The sequence below is a fragment of the Adiantum capillus-veneris genome, chromosome 6 (genome assembly GCF_014529385.1).
Source record: "Adiantum capillus-veneris isolate H3 chromosome 6, ASM1452938v2, whole genome shotgun sequence".
Classification (NCBI taxonomy): domain Eukaryota; kingdom Viridiplantae; phylum Streptophyta; class Polypodiopsida; order Polypodiales; family Pteridaceae; genus Adiantum; species Adiantum capillus-veneris.
Window position 1 is genome coordinate 81,022,869 of NC_140936.1, and position 15,196 is coordinate 81,038,064.

General features: G+C 48.5%; 1 protein-coding gene across 3 annotated transcripts in view; it reads right to left on the reverse strand.

Annotated features, from left to right (window-relative positions):
* Nucleotides 1-15,196, reverse strand: part of LOC147455773 (protein NARROW LEAF 1-like) — a 147,104-nt gene that overhangs the window by 88,883 nt on the left and 43,025 nt on the right. For 2 of the 3 annotated variants that reach the window (XM_086514440.1, XM_086514442.1), the window contains exon 2: nt 9,221-9,725. In XM_086514440.1, the coding sequence (XP_086370566.1) occupies nt 9,221-9,725 (505 nt within the window). The remainder of the gene's footprint in view (nt 1-9,220; nt 9,726-15,196) is intronic. The other variant, XM_086514441.1, reaches the window with a different exon arrangement.

A 15,196-nucleotide genomic window follows, 5' to 3' on the forward strand; every position in this document is an offset into this window, starting at 1 on the left:
CGAAGGTGTAATTCGTCCGCAAATTGTGCATCCAAGCAGGTAGCGAGTATCGCAACGTGTATGGCTTATGAGACAAACCAATGACAAAATTGCTCAACAAATGTTGTGCAAGGGAGTGATGGCTATAGATGTGGCCGAGAAGCAAGTACGAGTGGATACTAGAGCTGCACGCTAGAACTCCCTCGTACGTGCTGCTTGGGCACATTTATAGCATGCGATTTGCGGCAAGCTCGCACGCACAAGGTGGGCAAAGCTTTGCACGATACAAATTTGTAAGGTTCTCTCTCTCTCTCTCTCTCTCTCTCTCTCTCTCTCTCTCTCTCTCTCTCTCTCTCTCTCAGTAGAAAAGGGGCTGAATTCTATGCACATAAGAGACCTCAGGAGATGCTCAATGGCCTATCACCTAAAGGAAGTACAAAAGAGGAGTGATAATGTGTAGGCTATGTAAACATCAAGGTGGTATGCACAATGAATGTAGAATGAACCATTGTTGGGGTGCATAATGACATGTGATGTGGCCCTAATCCTGATGGAAAAGAATAGACGATTGTGCCCATGTGTGAAGATCATGCTGCTCCGTTGCCCTGCTGGAGCCGGCTGAAGAATCCCACTGATTGCAAAGAGTATGCAATAAATAAACATCTTGAGGGAATATTCCCCAAGATAACTTCTAAGTTGTCACGTCTCCTAACATACACAACTCTACCATGCTCTCTCTCTCTCTCTCTCTCTCTCTCTCTCTCTCTCTCTCTCTCTCTCTCTCTTTCTCTCTCTCTCTCTCTCTTTTGCGCGTATATCCAAGTGTGGTAGATTGGTTATGCCATTTCCCTCTTGAATAACAGGTCTTGAGTTCAACTCTCCTCGTCGGCTAGATCTTTATCTTCTCGGGGGTGTGTGTGGGTGTGGGTGTGTGTGTCCTAATAAAAAGAGAAAAATGGTATAACCTTTCTATCACCCAAGTGTGGTAGATTGGTTATGCCATTTCCCTCTTGAACAACAGGTCTTGAGTTCAACTCTCCTCGTCGGCTAGATCTTTAAGATCCCTTGGGATAGTTTCCTACAACGTTAAACCTCTCTTCTTCTCGGGTGTGTGTGTGGGTGTGTGGGTGTGCGCTAATAAAAAGAGGAAAATGGTATAACCTTTCTAACACCCAAGTGTGGTAGATTGGTTATGCCAGTTCCCTCTTGAATAACAGGTCTTGAGTTCAACTCTCCTCGTCGGCTAGATCTTTAAGGTCTCTTGGGATAGTTTCCTATGATGTTAAAACTCTCTTCTTCTTCTTCTTCTTCTTCTCTCTCTCTCTCTCTCTCTCTCTCTCTCTCTCTCTCTCTCTCTCTCTCTCTCTCTCTCTCTCTAAGAAAACATTATCTATATATAAACATCTTGAGGGAATATTCCGCAAGATGACTACTCACATCTCCTAACATACACAACTCTACCAAATACAAGCAATGGAAAGCTCTCCTCATACCATGGCAACGCCACCACAAGAGCACTCTCATTTTTTTAAAGTAAAAACAAGAAAACCATGTTCTATTAGAATGGAAATCTCAAGGGGCACAGTCCTCAAGATATGTGCCGACCACGACAGAGGTGTGATCCCAAAATCCGTAAAACATACAATCAAATACTAAGACTATTTCTTGGTTCTCAAACTCTCATATATACGCTATCAAGACCAAGAGGTGGAAAATTCTCCTCATACTGAGTCATCAACACAGCAAGAGCAATGACATCTCTATCCAAACTACAGGTAGTTATGGAATAATCCCCAAGAGCCTTATCAAGCTCCGAAAAAAAAGTAGTACTGCGGCTCAAGAAGATGAAGCCTCCACAAGAGATTCGAGAATCCTGAGGAATAGAAGCCCTTCCTCTATAAACTTGTAAAAGCTCGAGCAGCCTCTCTCCCTTTGTCGCCTTCTCCTCCTTTTCTTTGTCTCTTCTTCTTCTAGCTCTCTCTACATCTGGTCTTCTAGAACCCATAGATACCTCTTGTGTCTCCTAGACACGTCTATTGTCTGAACTCTAGACACTTCCCTCTGTAAGTGCATCTAGCTGCCATGAGTCCTCTTATCACATACAAAACTGTGTCCTGGAGCCGAATAAAGAACACCTAATACTGAATATTGCCTCCATGTATAGTGGGGAGAGAGAAACCAAGGAGGATTTCTTCACGAGATAGGGGTGAAGAATCAATCAGAGTGGGATTAGTAGAAACAATCAGACGGTGTCTACCCCCACTCAACACAGCTTCCAAATTACTGCCAATCTATTATAAATGAGGCTGATTCGCTAAAACTTTGGTAATAGACCCGGAAACCTGGCTGTACCGGCTAGACCCTCACCCAGAGTCCAGACTAGCTAGTTCAATCCCCCGTGTCCATCTATATAAATAGCAGCAAGACATGCCAAAGTCGACGGGATTCCGTGCAAGAGTTGGGCTAGTATGGTCCAATGTCCTGATCTGAACCCTCTATTATCCTCTCCCCAATGGGGGGAGAATCACAATCCTAGATATAGGTATGTCCAGAAAAGTAGCTTCAAGCTAGTCCATCATGTTAGTCCCTTGCTGAATCCATTCTGCACATAGGACATATGTAAGGTGCAGCGGAGGTGAATGTTGAACTTTGCTCAAGATGAGTGCTCCAAACTATGCTCAAGGTTCCTTTTACTTACGGAAGAGAGAGCCTTTCGTTCCTTTAGTGAGAGAGTGCAATGGACACAAACAAAGTGATGAACATTGTGAATGAAGGTACTGAGACTGAGAGATAGAGAGAGAAGAATACGATAGCAGAATGTTGTCAAAACCCTCCTCCGAAGGCCCCACTCTCTATGGCGAGAGCGGTCTACTATTGATTGCACAAATCTCTACAATGCTTAGACTTGCCGACGATGTCGACGATGATGAGGACGACGACGAGACGGGCTGAAATCTGAAAACGCTAACGGCTGAAATCTGCAAATCTTTATCTGCTGAATTCTGACTCTATGTCGGTGATGATGTCGATGGCGACGATGCGACGACGACGCGCTGAAAACGCAGATGCTGAAATCTGCTTTTTCCGGGCTGAAACTGTAAACTTCGCTGGATCTGACCCTGCGGCGAGGATCTGTTGCGGGAAGGTGAGATCTACGAGGTTTGGGACTTGCTCTGCTGTGAGTCTATGCTGAAAACTAAAACGTTGGTGTTTCTTGGGCTTCCGTCGCGGTGAATCTGCAAAACGCTGAAGTGTTATGCTGATGCAAAAACACTAGGGCTGAAAATCATCTGTTGCGGTGGGAATCTGCTAACGCTAGGGAACCTGCTGTGTTGTTGTCGCCACTGCTAATTTGCTGAACAAAAACTCCAGGGCTGGTCTTGATCCAAAAACGCTAGCTTCTCTGCTGTGATGCAAAAACGCTAGAGCATCTTGGGGGTCCTGCTTAGAAGTTGCCTATTGAGAAAGTGCTCCTGCTGCCTCTTCTGCAAGAAAGTGCTAGCGTTAGGTTTCTATACATACAAACTTAGCAAAATTGCCCTACCTAGTTTCCAACAAAAGTCAATAAGTGAAAAATGTCAAAAATAGGGAAAATAGGTCTATGCACTGTAAAAATGCTCATGATGAGTTCTGATGGAAATTTGATGATCATCCTGTGTGCAACCGGAGGATATGCGAACAGACTCACAAAAGTGCCAGATCACTTACTATTCTAGACTGACTAGACCCTGGTCATGCTGTAGCTTGTCCACGGACACATAGGGTTGGATGTGTCGCGTGACATCCCCTCCTTTTCAAAGTGAGGTACTGGTACCGAACTGTATGGCGTCGAGGGAGATCACCAACAGGGTTTGGAATCCTGGAAAGGACTCTTTGCCGGCCCACTCTGATGCGTGGGTCATGTGATACTTGAACTTCAGAAAGGTCTGCAACGCTTGCTTCTTTGGGCCGCGCCGAAAGCGACACAAAGTCATCTGTAGCTTCTTCAATGCTTCAACATTGTCTATGGACATAGGTCCATCTTCTTCAAAAATCTCCAAGGCTGAAAATTCCTAAAACCACTTCCAACACAAAAACATGAACATACCTATTCCATGTAAAGTGATTGAAAAAATCTCGTCTTCCTAAAAGATTGTGCATACAATGTAGATGAACAAATAGACGGAGTGCCAAACCGTTCACCACACACACGCAAACAATGAGATCGAATTTTGTGTTTCTGATCTAAATCAATCAACTGTGGCAATTCACAACGGAAATGCCCATGCTTGGTGCTCATACTTTCTTGTGCTCTTTCGACAACTGTGTTGTGCCAAGGAAGAGACATGGAATCTGACTTCCTTGAATGCATACTTTTCAGCTTTTCATGAATAATTCGTATACATCCGTGCTCATTCATGAGCGAATCGTGCTCAACGTACAATATGGCATGCCTATGAAAAGGGATCCCATGAAGACGCTGACTAAAATACAGGAAACGATCACGAATGAAACACTCGAACAATGCGTGCTGACTAATCATATGAACATATAGTACTTCCTGTGAGGGTTCTTTGGACCTAGGCTCAAAAGCCAAGATCGGTTCTTCCTGATTGATCAAATCTTCTTATGGGGGTTTTGTGGACCTCGACTCGAGAGCCACAATCGGTTCTACGTGATTGATCGAATTTGCAATGAGGTTAGCTTCCCTAGGAAAAGCATCAACTAATCCATCATCCTTGTGAACAATCACATCGTGATCATACAAATCATCATGCTTGTGAAAAATCACATCTTGATCAAGTAAATCATCATGCTCATCATTATCATGCAATTCATCATGCTTGTCATTATCATTCAAATCATTGTGCTTATCATCATGCAAATCCTGTGTGTCGTGCTTTGGAAAAGAAGAGATTGACAGAGTCTCCTTTTCCTGATCCTTTGCAATCTGTGCCTACACACTAGAAAAGAGTTGAAACAACTCTTGCATCTGTTGGGCTCTCTGTTCGGCCGCCAAGCGCGCTTGCTCACGCTCACGCTCAAAGTCGGCCTTTCTTTCTGCTTGTCTTGCTTCACGTCCTAACTTCATATCCATCATCATCATGTCGAAAGCTGCCATAGGAGTTAGTGCAATCAAAGGGAGAGGGTTAGAAAAACCTCCTGGTCGGGAAAATTCTTCTTCGCCACTTTCATGCTCATCACTCTCATGCGAAGTATCCATTCCACTTCGGGTGATGACCATACTCTGAGATCTTGGGTTCTTAAGTTTATGAGGAACTTGGGTTCTTGCGGGTCTTGGGTTCTTGGGTTCTTGTGGTTCTTGAGGGTCTTGGGGTTCTTGGGGTTCTTGAGGGTCTTGACATTCTTGAGGTTCTTGAGGTTCTTCTTTCGCTTGTAATCTTTGTTAGAGAAGGATCTTCACTTCACCAGATTTCTGCTCTTTTCCGCGGGCGCACCACTTGGCGGCCTTGCGCTCACACCAAGGTTGCTTTTTCCCACCTCACATCGATTGGCCGGCCGCTAAGTGCACGGTCCGCTCTCGATGAGTGAAAAGAGAAACAAGGGGAGGCTAGACAAGCCCTTCTTTCTTGGGTTTCCTGTCACTCTTCAAAAATACGATTAGGAATCGACAAGCCCAAGTGGACTTGGGTTACGTGCGACCGCAACAAGCAAAAAAATTTATGTGGTTCTTTCCTTGAGTGATACAGAACACTCCCAAAGCTCTGATACCAATGTAAGGTGCAGCGGAAGTGAATGTTGAACTTTGCTCAAGATGAGTGCTCCGAACTATGCTCAAGGTTCCTTTTACTTACGGAAGAGAGAGCCTTTCGTTCCTTTAGTGAGAGAGTGCAATGGACACAAACAAAGTGATGAACAATGTGAATGAAGGTATTGAGACTGAGAGATAGAGAGAGAAGAATACGACACCAGAATGTTGTCAAAACCCTCCTCCGAAGTCCCCACTCTCTATGGCGAGAGCGGTCTACTATTGATTGCACAAATCTCTACAATGCTTAGACTTGCCAACGATGTCGACGACGATGAGGACGACGGCGAGAAGGGCTGAAATCTGAAAACGCTAACGGCTGAAATCTGCAAATCTTTATCTGCTGAATTCTGACTCTATATCGGTGACGATGTCGATGGCGATGATGCGCTGAAAACGCAGATGCTGAAATCTGTGTTTTCCAGGCTGAAACTGTAAACTTCGCTGGATCTGACCGTGCGGCGAGGATCTACTACGGGAAGGTGAGATCTACGAGGTTTGGGACTTGCTTTGCTGTGAGTCTATGCTGAAAACTGAAAACGCTGGTGTTTCTTGGGCTTCCGTCGCGGTGAATCTGCAAAACGCTGAAGTGTTATGCTGATGCAAAAACGCTAGGTGCTGCGGTGGGAATCTGCTAACGCTAGGGAACCTGCTGTGTTGCTGTCGCCAGGGCTGATTTGCTGAACAAAAACTCCAGGGTTGGTCTTGATCCAAAAACGCTAGCTTCTCTGCTGTGATGCAAAAACGCTAGAGCATCTTGGGGATCCTGCTGAGAAGTTGCATGTTGAGCAAGTGCTCCTGCTGCCTCTTCTACCAGAAAGTGCTAGCGCTAGGTTTCTATATATACAAACTTAGCAAAACTGCCCTACCTAGTTTCCAACAAAAGTCACTTAAAAATAATAAGTGAAAAATGTCAAAAATAGGGAAAATAGGTCTATGCACTGTAAAAATGCTCCTGATGGAAATCTGATGATCATGCTGTGTGAAACTGTCACGAGTCTGTGGCAACTTTACTTGTTGATTTCTTGTTGGGGGGATTTTATTTGACTTGTTTTAAAGCACCCCTCTGGAAATGCCAATGCCCGAGTTGCATGGTGTGAGGTGGACAGTGAGAGTCTAGGCCGGACGGCCAGTGAGCACTAAAGTTGGGCAAATGGACTAAGGCTAGCCACGGTGGGGCTACGAGTGTAAATCACCTGCTAGCTGGCCGACATTGCATTTTTCGATGTGGTTCCAGTGGTGATTGATGGTCAGATGACCAGTGTGAGTGCCATAGAAGCATCTCCTAAAATCTAGGGAACTGCTATTTTAGACCTGAAAATGTGTTCGCGTCATTACCTCCAGTATGACAAGGGGAACATTTTATTACTCTGTCGTGAAGTCAACTGGGCAACCTGTCGGGAGATTTTTAGGCGGCAACCCCGAAACAGGAAATGGCCTGTAAACGCGCCACGTGGCACATTTCTGTGCACTTTCCTCATGCAAGAAGAAGTGGCCCTGAATTTATAGCTAGGAGGCTCATTTGCAAGCTCTCTATCACAGGTTGAGAGCAATGGAGTGCTTCCTTTCCCTCTTATGTACAGTGCGGTGCCAAGAGTGATGCCCTGCACGCTACGCAATGCTCTCTCTCTCCTCTACGAGCAGTTATGTTATGCCTCTCTAGTGGGCTTTTCATTTGACCAATGTACAGTTATGTGGGTTCATGCGCGATTGCCGAGGCAAGAGCCTCTTGCACAGGTACTGGATTAGCTAGTTGCTAATCCCCCCCCGCACGTATAGGCGTGCTGTAGATTCTCGCCAAGTTTTGCAAAGTGTCCGTATGCCTCGGGAAAGTCATCTATTGTGTGGGGATACTGACTGTGAAGCGACCTAGTACAATTATGCTGCCGAAATCGGGCCAGAACAAGTGCAATTCAGTTATGCGGGGCAGCTTGTAGGAAATTCACAAGTTTTTATTCCCTTTGTTAAAGAATAAAGAAATACCGAAAAGGGCGCCAACCTTTGGGGCCTACAAGTGTCGCTGTCTGCTTGGGAGCATTCTAGCTTCCTGGCCGTGCTTTTGTTTTGAAGTGTAATTCCTATTCCCAGATACAGGTTCCTTTTAAGCCATTGCTTTGTGTCGTAAAGTTAGGTGTTAAAGAATCGGGTGAAAGCTAACGTCTACCGCCTTACGGGCCGGTTTCAGCAACCGGAGGATATGCATCTAATCTAAGTGTCTAGACATGCACGGTTTGCGAACAGACTCACAAAAGTGCCAGATCACTTCCTATTCTAGACTGACTTGACTGATTGAACCCTGGTCATGCTGCAGCTTGTCCACGGACACATAGGGTTGGATGTGTCAGGTGACAACATAACACAAGCCATACTCAAGCATAACAATCCCCAAGCCCGGGGCCTGCGGCTAGTGGGCTAGCCTCTACCAGTGTCCCATACCACCAAGCCCACACCGACACAGGTGTGTAGGTAGATATGCCAAGGGCCTAAAGTCCAAGTGTGGTGATCACACAAGATATCTCACAAGTGAGACCTTTGTCCTATTTATAGAACTCCTTAACCGCCCTAATCATAGGTCCATGTTCGCACTTGGCCCGGCATAGCTCAAGCGCCATGTTTGGGGACGTAACATGTGGGGCCCACAGGCTCTCCTACCACCTTCCGTACCACATAGCATGCCTCCGATGTGACCACTGAAAATGGAGCTAAGTGTTTTTGAAGAGAATTGGACCACCCCAATGAACATCCCATTGAAGTCCATGTTGAAGAAGAGGCTCACCGACAATGAGCAAAACCAAATGCAGCTTGAAAATTGATGCTAGCGATCCAATGGGCCTCCCAATTTCTCGCCATAACAGCGGCTTACCAGAGTCCGGAACCTTTGATAGGCTCACAGAAGCCCCTTGACGCACTCAATAGAGGCCACCAGTAGTGTATCTCCTCATTTTTTTTAAATATCACAGATAATTCTACTGGACTGCAAGCCCCGCACTAGAAAGAGTGGGGGTATGCGGGCAACTCTTACGGGGGGTTGTGTGTGGTTCAATGAAAGGGAATAAGGGAAGGGAAGCGGGCAACGCAGTGAAAGGTAGGCTGGGGGATAGCCAGGTGGGAAAGCGCCTAAGCTGGGAAGGGAACCTACCCTACAGCTATAATGCTTGCGTGTAGGAGAGAACAGAGCGCAAGGGATAAGGGAGCAGACAGAAGAAACAACAGAGCACGAAGGAGCTGCTGTTGGGGCTGAGGGTAGAGAAGAAGAACTGCTGGGTTGCATAGGATGGGATGGTGTACACGGATTCCGACGTGCAAGCGCTCTCTCTCTCTCTCTCTCTCTCTCTCTCTCTCTCTCACACACACACACACACACACATAGAAGCACATACATGAAACAAATACATGCATTCACACATTCCAGCATTGAAACACAAGCGCAGAGAGAGAGAGAGAGAGAGAGAGAGAGAGAGAGAGAGTTTACAGAGACTTCCAAGACATCACCTCAAGATACATGGGAAGTCTTTGACCTTCTTGAAGCCATGCTTTATGCACCTTGCGAGCTACAAACACAATTATGGCAGGAATGTTTGTCAAGCAACCTTGTCTTGTGCGGAAGCCAACTGCAGTCCTGAGACTGACATGCCGTAGACGCTTACTATTGAACGCTCTAATAATCATTACATCTAAAAGTGTAGCAGCTTGAGGCCCAGTAGGCACTCTCTCGCTAACATCCACATCCACATCCACATCCACGTCCTTTTGCAAGCCGTAGAAAAATGCTGTCCTACTTCCTGCGCTTCCATGAAGATTGTATGACGCAGGCCATAAAAAATACGTGGCATTGTTCTCTGAGTGGTGGGAATTAGATGCCAAAAGCTGTAATGGAGGACTATCTGCTTGTGGAAGTCTATCACTATTGGTTGTTGATAGAGATATATCACGATCAAGCCCAGAACCCTCTGAAGAACAATGTGCAGGGCCCAATTTGTCACAGGCTTCATGAATCCTAAAACGATACAAATCTCTCTCTCTCTCTCTCTCTCTCTCTCTCTCTCTCTCTCTCTCTCTCTCTCTCTCTCTCTCTCTGCGCGTGGCTCCCTCCTGCGCGTGGCTCCCTCGCGCGCTGCTCCCTGCGCGTGGCTCCCTCCTGCGTGCTGCCTCCCCTGCGCGCTGCCCCACCCCTGTGAGCTGCTCCCTCCTGCGCGCTGCCCCCCCCCCCTGTGCGCTGCTCCCTGCACGCCAAGACGACCAGCCCGTCCACTGAACACACACACCCCATCCCCATCCCCTGCCCGCTGCCCCCTACATACACACAAGCTGAGTGTTCTCTTCCCCTTCTCCCCTCTTCTTCACAATATGAAGGGAGGGTAGCTACGAAGCCAACCATGTCTTCCCCCATCATCAAGACGCCGACACCGACAACGAAGACAACGTCCTTCATGCTCACGAATAAGAGGCTTGCACAATTGGAGAAGGACATGAAGGAATGGCGGATGGAGAGAGAAACATGGAAGGAGGAGAAAGCCAACTTCATCAAGCTATGGAACGAAGAGGAGGACATGAGAGCGGAAATCCAAAATCTCAAAGAGGAGAAGGAGAGAAGGGAACGGGAGAACGAGAAGGAGAGGGAGAGATGGAGGAAAGAACAAGAAGAGATGAAGGCACAAATCGATCTCCTTCATGTCTCCCTCACATCCCTCACCCCCGAGGAAGGAGAGATTAAAGGGGAGGCTAAGGAAGCCCTCAAGGAGGAGATCACCAAAGCCCTCACCGCAAGCATTGAGGACAAATTAGAGGCCACCAAAGAAGGATGGGTCGAAGTGGTCAAAAAGAACATCAAGAAAGTAGCAAGAGAGGAAGCCCAAAAAGATGAGGTACTCATCGTACACACAACCATCGAAGAGGAGAAGATGCGACAAGCTCGCCGTCTCAATGTGCGAGTGACCGGCATCAAAGAAGAAGAAGGGTCTACACCCGAAAGCGATGGGAAAGCTTTATGCAAGAAAGTGGGATACAAGGAAGAAGAGATCCCTTTCTCCAAAGTTTGGAGAGCCGGCAAAGATCCAAAGAAAAGAGCTCTCATCCTCCAATTCGCCTCCGAGGAGTCTCGAACTTCCTTCCTCCGAAAGAGGGTCATCTTGAGAGGGATAGACGGCCCCCCGATTTATCTTGATGATGACCTCACAAAGATGCAACAAGATCACCGTCGCGCGTGCATGCCTCGAGTCCACCAAGCCCGCAAAGAAGGGAAGAAGGCAGTATATCGGGATGGTAGGGTTATCATTGATGGCAAGACCATCGCATAGGGACTCGCGGCCTGTGGGACACACGAGGAGATTCATGTCACGGTTTGGAATTGCAATGGAGACCTATGGACACACCCAGAGAGACTTGAGGAGGTGATGAGAGGTCGAGACATCATTCTGCTTACAGAGACACACGAGAGCCCGGAGAGAGGGTTACCACGGATACATGGATTCCAGTGGGAGTCTCTACATCGAGGATGTATGCGCCAGCACACCACTCGCGGCTCAGGAGGAGTGGCCATACTCTTTAGACAGGGGCTTCACAGCAGACTACAGATTGTTGCCCGGGACCCACAGGCCCGCTACATGTGGATTCGCCTCGAGCTCTCACGAGACAGGATCGTCTACATTGCCCTTTGCTACTTTGCTCCCACAGGCTCCAGATTCGCCCCTATTGAGCAGGAGTCACCGTACGCATGCCTCACGGAGGAGATTATGGAGTACTCCACACTGGGTGAAGTCTTCCTTATGGGAGACTTCAATGCTCGTACACGCAGTGAGCAGTGTGAGACATATGACCATGAGGACCCAGAGACACTACACACTCTAGATGAGGAGGCTACTATGAGAGACACAGCAGACAGAGCTCCAGTCACAGCTTACGGACGACATCTACTTCGACTTGGCTCCCAGCACCGTCACATTATTTATAACGGGATGGTCCAGTGGCCCACCTCAGGGGGCCTGACTTGTATGCCACATGGAGTTGCAGAAGGAGGGGGGAGTACAGTCGACTATATTCTGGGACCCAGGGAGGCTACACACCTTATCACATCCTTCACCATTCCACCCATACCCATCGGAGCCGACCACACATACCTCTCTTTCTCCATCACCGGAGATACCATCACACACAGCTCCACAACACACACTCCACACACCACCATCCATTTCACACATGAGCTAGCCTCTATTTACTCGGCCAAGGTCGAACATGGCCTATGTCTCCTCCACCCATCCACACCACTCTCAGTTCTCACATCACATATCTCTTCCGTTCTCCACACTTCAGCTATTAGCTCTTTTCCACACACCACTCACACAGGACGCACTCCCCCCCCCGGGGCTATGCCTCAGAACCGCTGGTATGATGATGAGTGCAGAGAGCTATACCGACGCCTCCATGCACGGCGAGCCTTAGGAGAGATCACAGAGAGAGAGGCCAGACGGCATATGAAGACGCTGACACGCCAAAAGCGGCGAGCATTCGAAGAGGCACAGGAGCTTGAGCTATACCGCCTATTCATGAGCATGGATAGCGCGACGGCATGGCGCACCCTGCGCGAGCCACGTCCGACTATAGCTATTGAGGATCCACAGATATGGCATGATTATGCAGAGCGACTTTATGAAGTGCCAGGGCAACCTCCTATTCCACAACCACACGAGCCTCGCCCCACGTGCTCCTCCTTCTTTACAGCAGAGATGGTAGAGAGGGCCATACGCCGCATGCAGCACAGACGATAACCGACCATACTGGATTACAGAGTGAGCACATCATTTATGCGGCCTCCACTATAGCCCCGTTGATTGCACATGTCTTCAACCGGGCTATAGGGGAGGGCTTCCCAGAGGAGTGGACACAGCACACCATAGTGCCTATCCACAAATCTGGCGACACCCTGGACCCAGGGAACTACAGGACTATCATGATTGGCCACACGATGGCCAAGCTATATGGAGCAGTACTTGAGGCACAGCTCAGCTGCTACGCAGAGATCGAGGGTTTACGAGCTCCAGGCCAGGCAGGGTTCAGACGAGCTTTCTCCACCATTGACCACATCTTCGTTCTGCGCTGCCTCATTGATGGGGCAAAGGCGAGGAAGAAGAGGCTTTACTGCTGGAGACTCTTCCAGCGCCTTCACAGCATTGGGGTACCAACAGAGATGATTTGGGCCATATATGCTCTCTATGAGAGGGTGACGGGTCGGGTTCGTTGCCCAGGCGGTTTTTCAGAGACCATTGCTAGCACCATTGGTGTTAAGCAAGGATGCCCACTCTCCCCGACACTCTTTGGGCTATACATCGACGAGATCTCCGACTACATACTGCGAGCAGGGGGAGAGGGGAGCGACTTGGCAGGTACTCCGGTCCACATCATGTTATATGCTGATGATATTGTGTTGATTTCAGAGTCACCCGAGGGCTTGCAACGCCATCTTGAGGCCTTGGACGAATTCAACACACACAGGGGGTTGACTGTGAACCTTGGCAAAACCAAGGTTATGATCTTTCACACATCCAGTGCAGTGAGGAGCGCCGCCACCTTCACAGCAGCAGGAGGACAGGTTGATGTAGTCACCTCCTATGTCTACCTTGGCATCACATTCACCAGCCTACCAGGACCCTTCACTATGAGGCAGGCTGCTGTTGACAGGCTCACCCGAGGATATGCAGCTCTAGCCATGCTAGAGCGGAGGTGCCACCAGGCACACTTTCAGGAGCCCCGCACGAAGGGGTGGCTTTTCGACACCTTAGTCACCCCGGCCTTGATGTACTCGGCGGCAGTATGGGCACCAGGATTGACAGCTGACCAGTGGACACAACTTGAGAGACCACAGGTATATATGATCTCACGCTTGCTCCGCAGCAAGAAGACAGTGCCACACGACATTATTAGAGCCGAGCTCGCCACACCACCTATGGTTGTAGAGGCACTATTCCAGACAGTTTGCTTCATCCAGAGGATGAGAGAGCTACCTCCTGACAGACTTACCCGTAGAGCATTTGAGGCAGCTATACAGCTATCAGAGAGTGGGCATGAGAGAGCATGGTACTCACAGGTCAGAGCATGGTTTGAGGGACACGGTCTTGACATGGAGAGCCTACCACCATTCCAGTACGACCCCCACTCACCATATGTTCACCTCTCTCGCAGTGAGAGGAACTTGGTATTGAGACAGGATCTGTGGCAGCTATACACTAGGAGAGTCTGGGAGGCACCTAGCTTGGGGACGAGGATGTCAGATTACAGAGACCAGTTTCTCACCATATTGTCTGGGGGGTTCATACAGAGACCATGCTACATGGACACATATATGCCACATAGCTCACGGGTGGCGATTGGTCAGCTGAGAGTGGCTTCACACAGGTTAGAGATTGAGATCGGGAGACATACTGGTGTTCTCAAGGGGGAGCGAATCTGCAGAGCCTGCACAGAGGAGGTGGAGAGTGAGGAGCACTTTGTATGTAGATGCAGAGCATACATTGAGATCAGAGGCAGGTATGAGTCCCTATTTAGAGGACAGCCCACTCTCCGAGAGATCATGGAATCTCGAGATCAGACACAGCTCGGACGTTTCTTACTAGAGATACAGAGCCATCGGGACACACTACTACAGCCACACACAGCTACACAGACAGAGGGGAGACAGTCGCAGCTCACAGACTTCTTTCAGAGGATTTCCGCCCCCCCCTCACCAGACACTCAGAGGGGAGTGACACTCCCACAAGCGGAGGTGAACCGAGCTAGACGACGACCACGAGTCACAGGCTACAGGGGCGCGAGCTCCCACCACCGACAGATCGAGGAGATCCGAGCCCGGGAGCGCCGTGCCACTGAGGAGCGAGTGGCTCAGATGAGGGCTGACCCGACAGCTTTCATCCGGGTAGCCTTGGCACCAGACCCACCCATGTACCACATCTTACATCCCCCCATTAGTACAGGATGGAGCTAGATAGCTTGATGCATTCTCATGATTGTACTACCTTGAGCATACAGACATGCATATACCCCTAGAGATAGAGCTCCATCCCTCCTCAGATACTCCACTACCTACATTCAGTTCAGTTTTGTATCAACTTTGTTTCATTTGTCTTTCCGATAGACGGATGACATACACACAATGTACATTTGATTTGTCTCATAGGCCGATTTCGGCCTGACATAGACGTTAAAAATCTTTCTTTCTTTCTTTCTTTCTTTCTCTGCCCAGTGGCCCACCTCAGGGGGCCTGACTTGTATGCCACATGGAGTTACAGAGGGAGGGGGGAGTACAGTCGACTATATTATGGGACCCAGGGAGGCTACACACCTTATCACATCCTTCACCATTCCACCCATACCCATCGGAGCCGACCACACATACCTCTCTTTCTCCATCACCGGAGATACCATCCCACATAGCTCCACAGCACACACTCCACACACCACCATCCATTTCACACATGA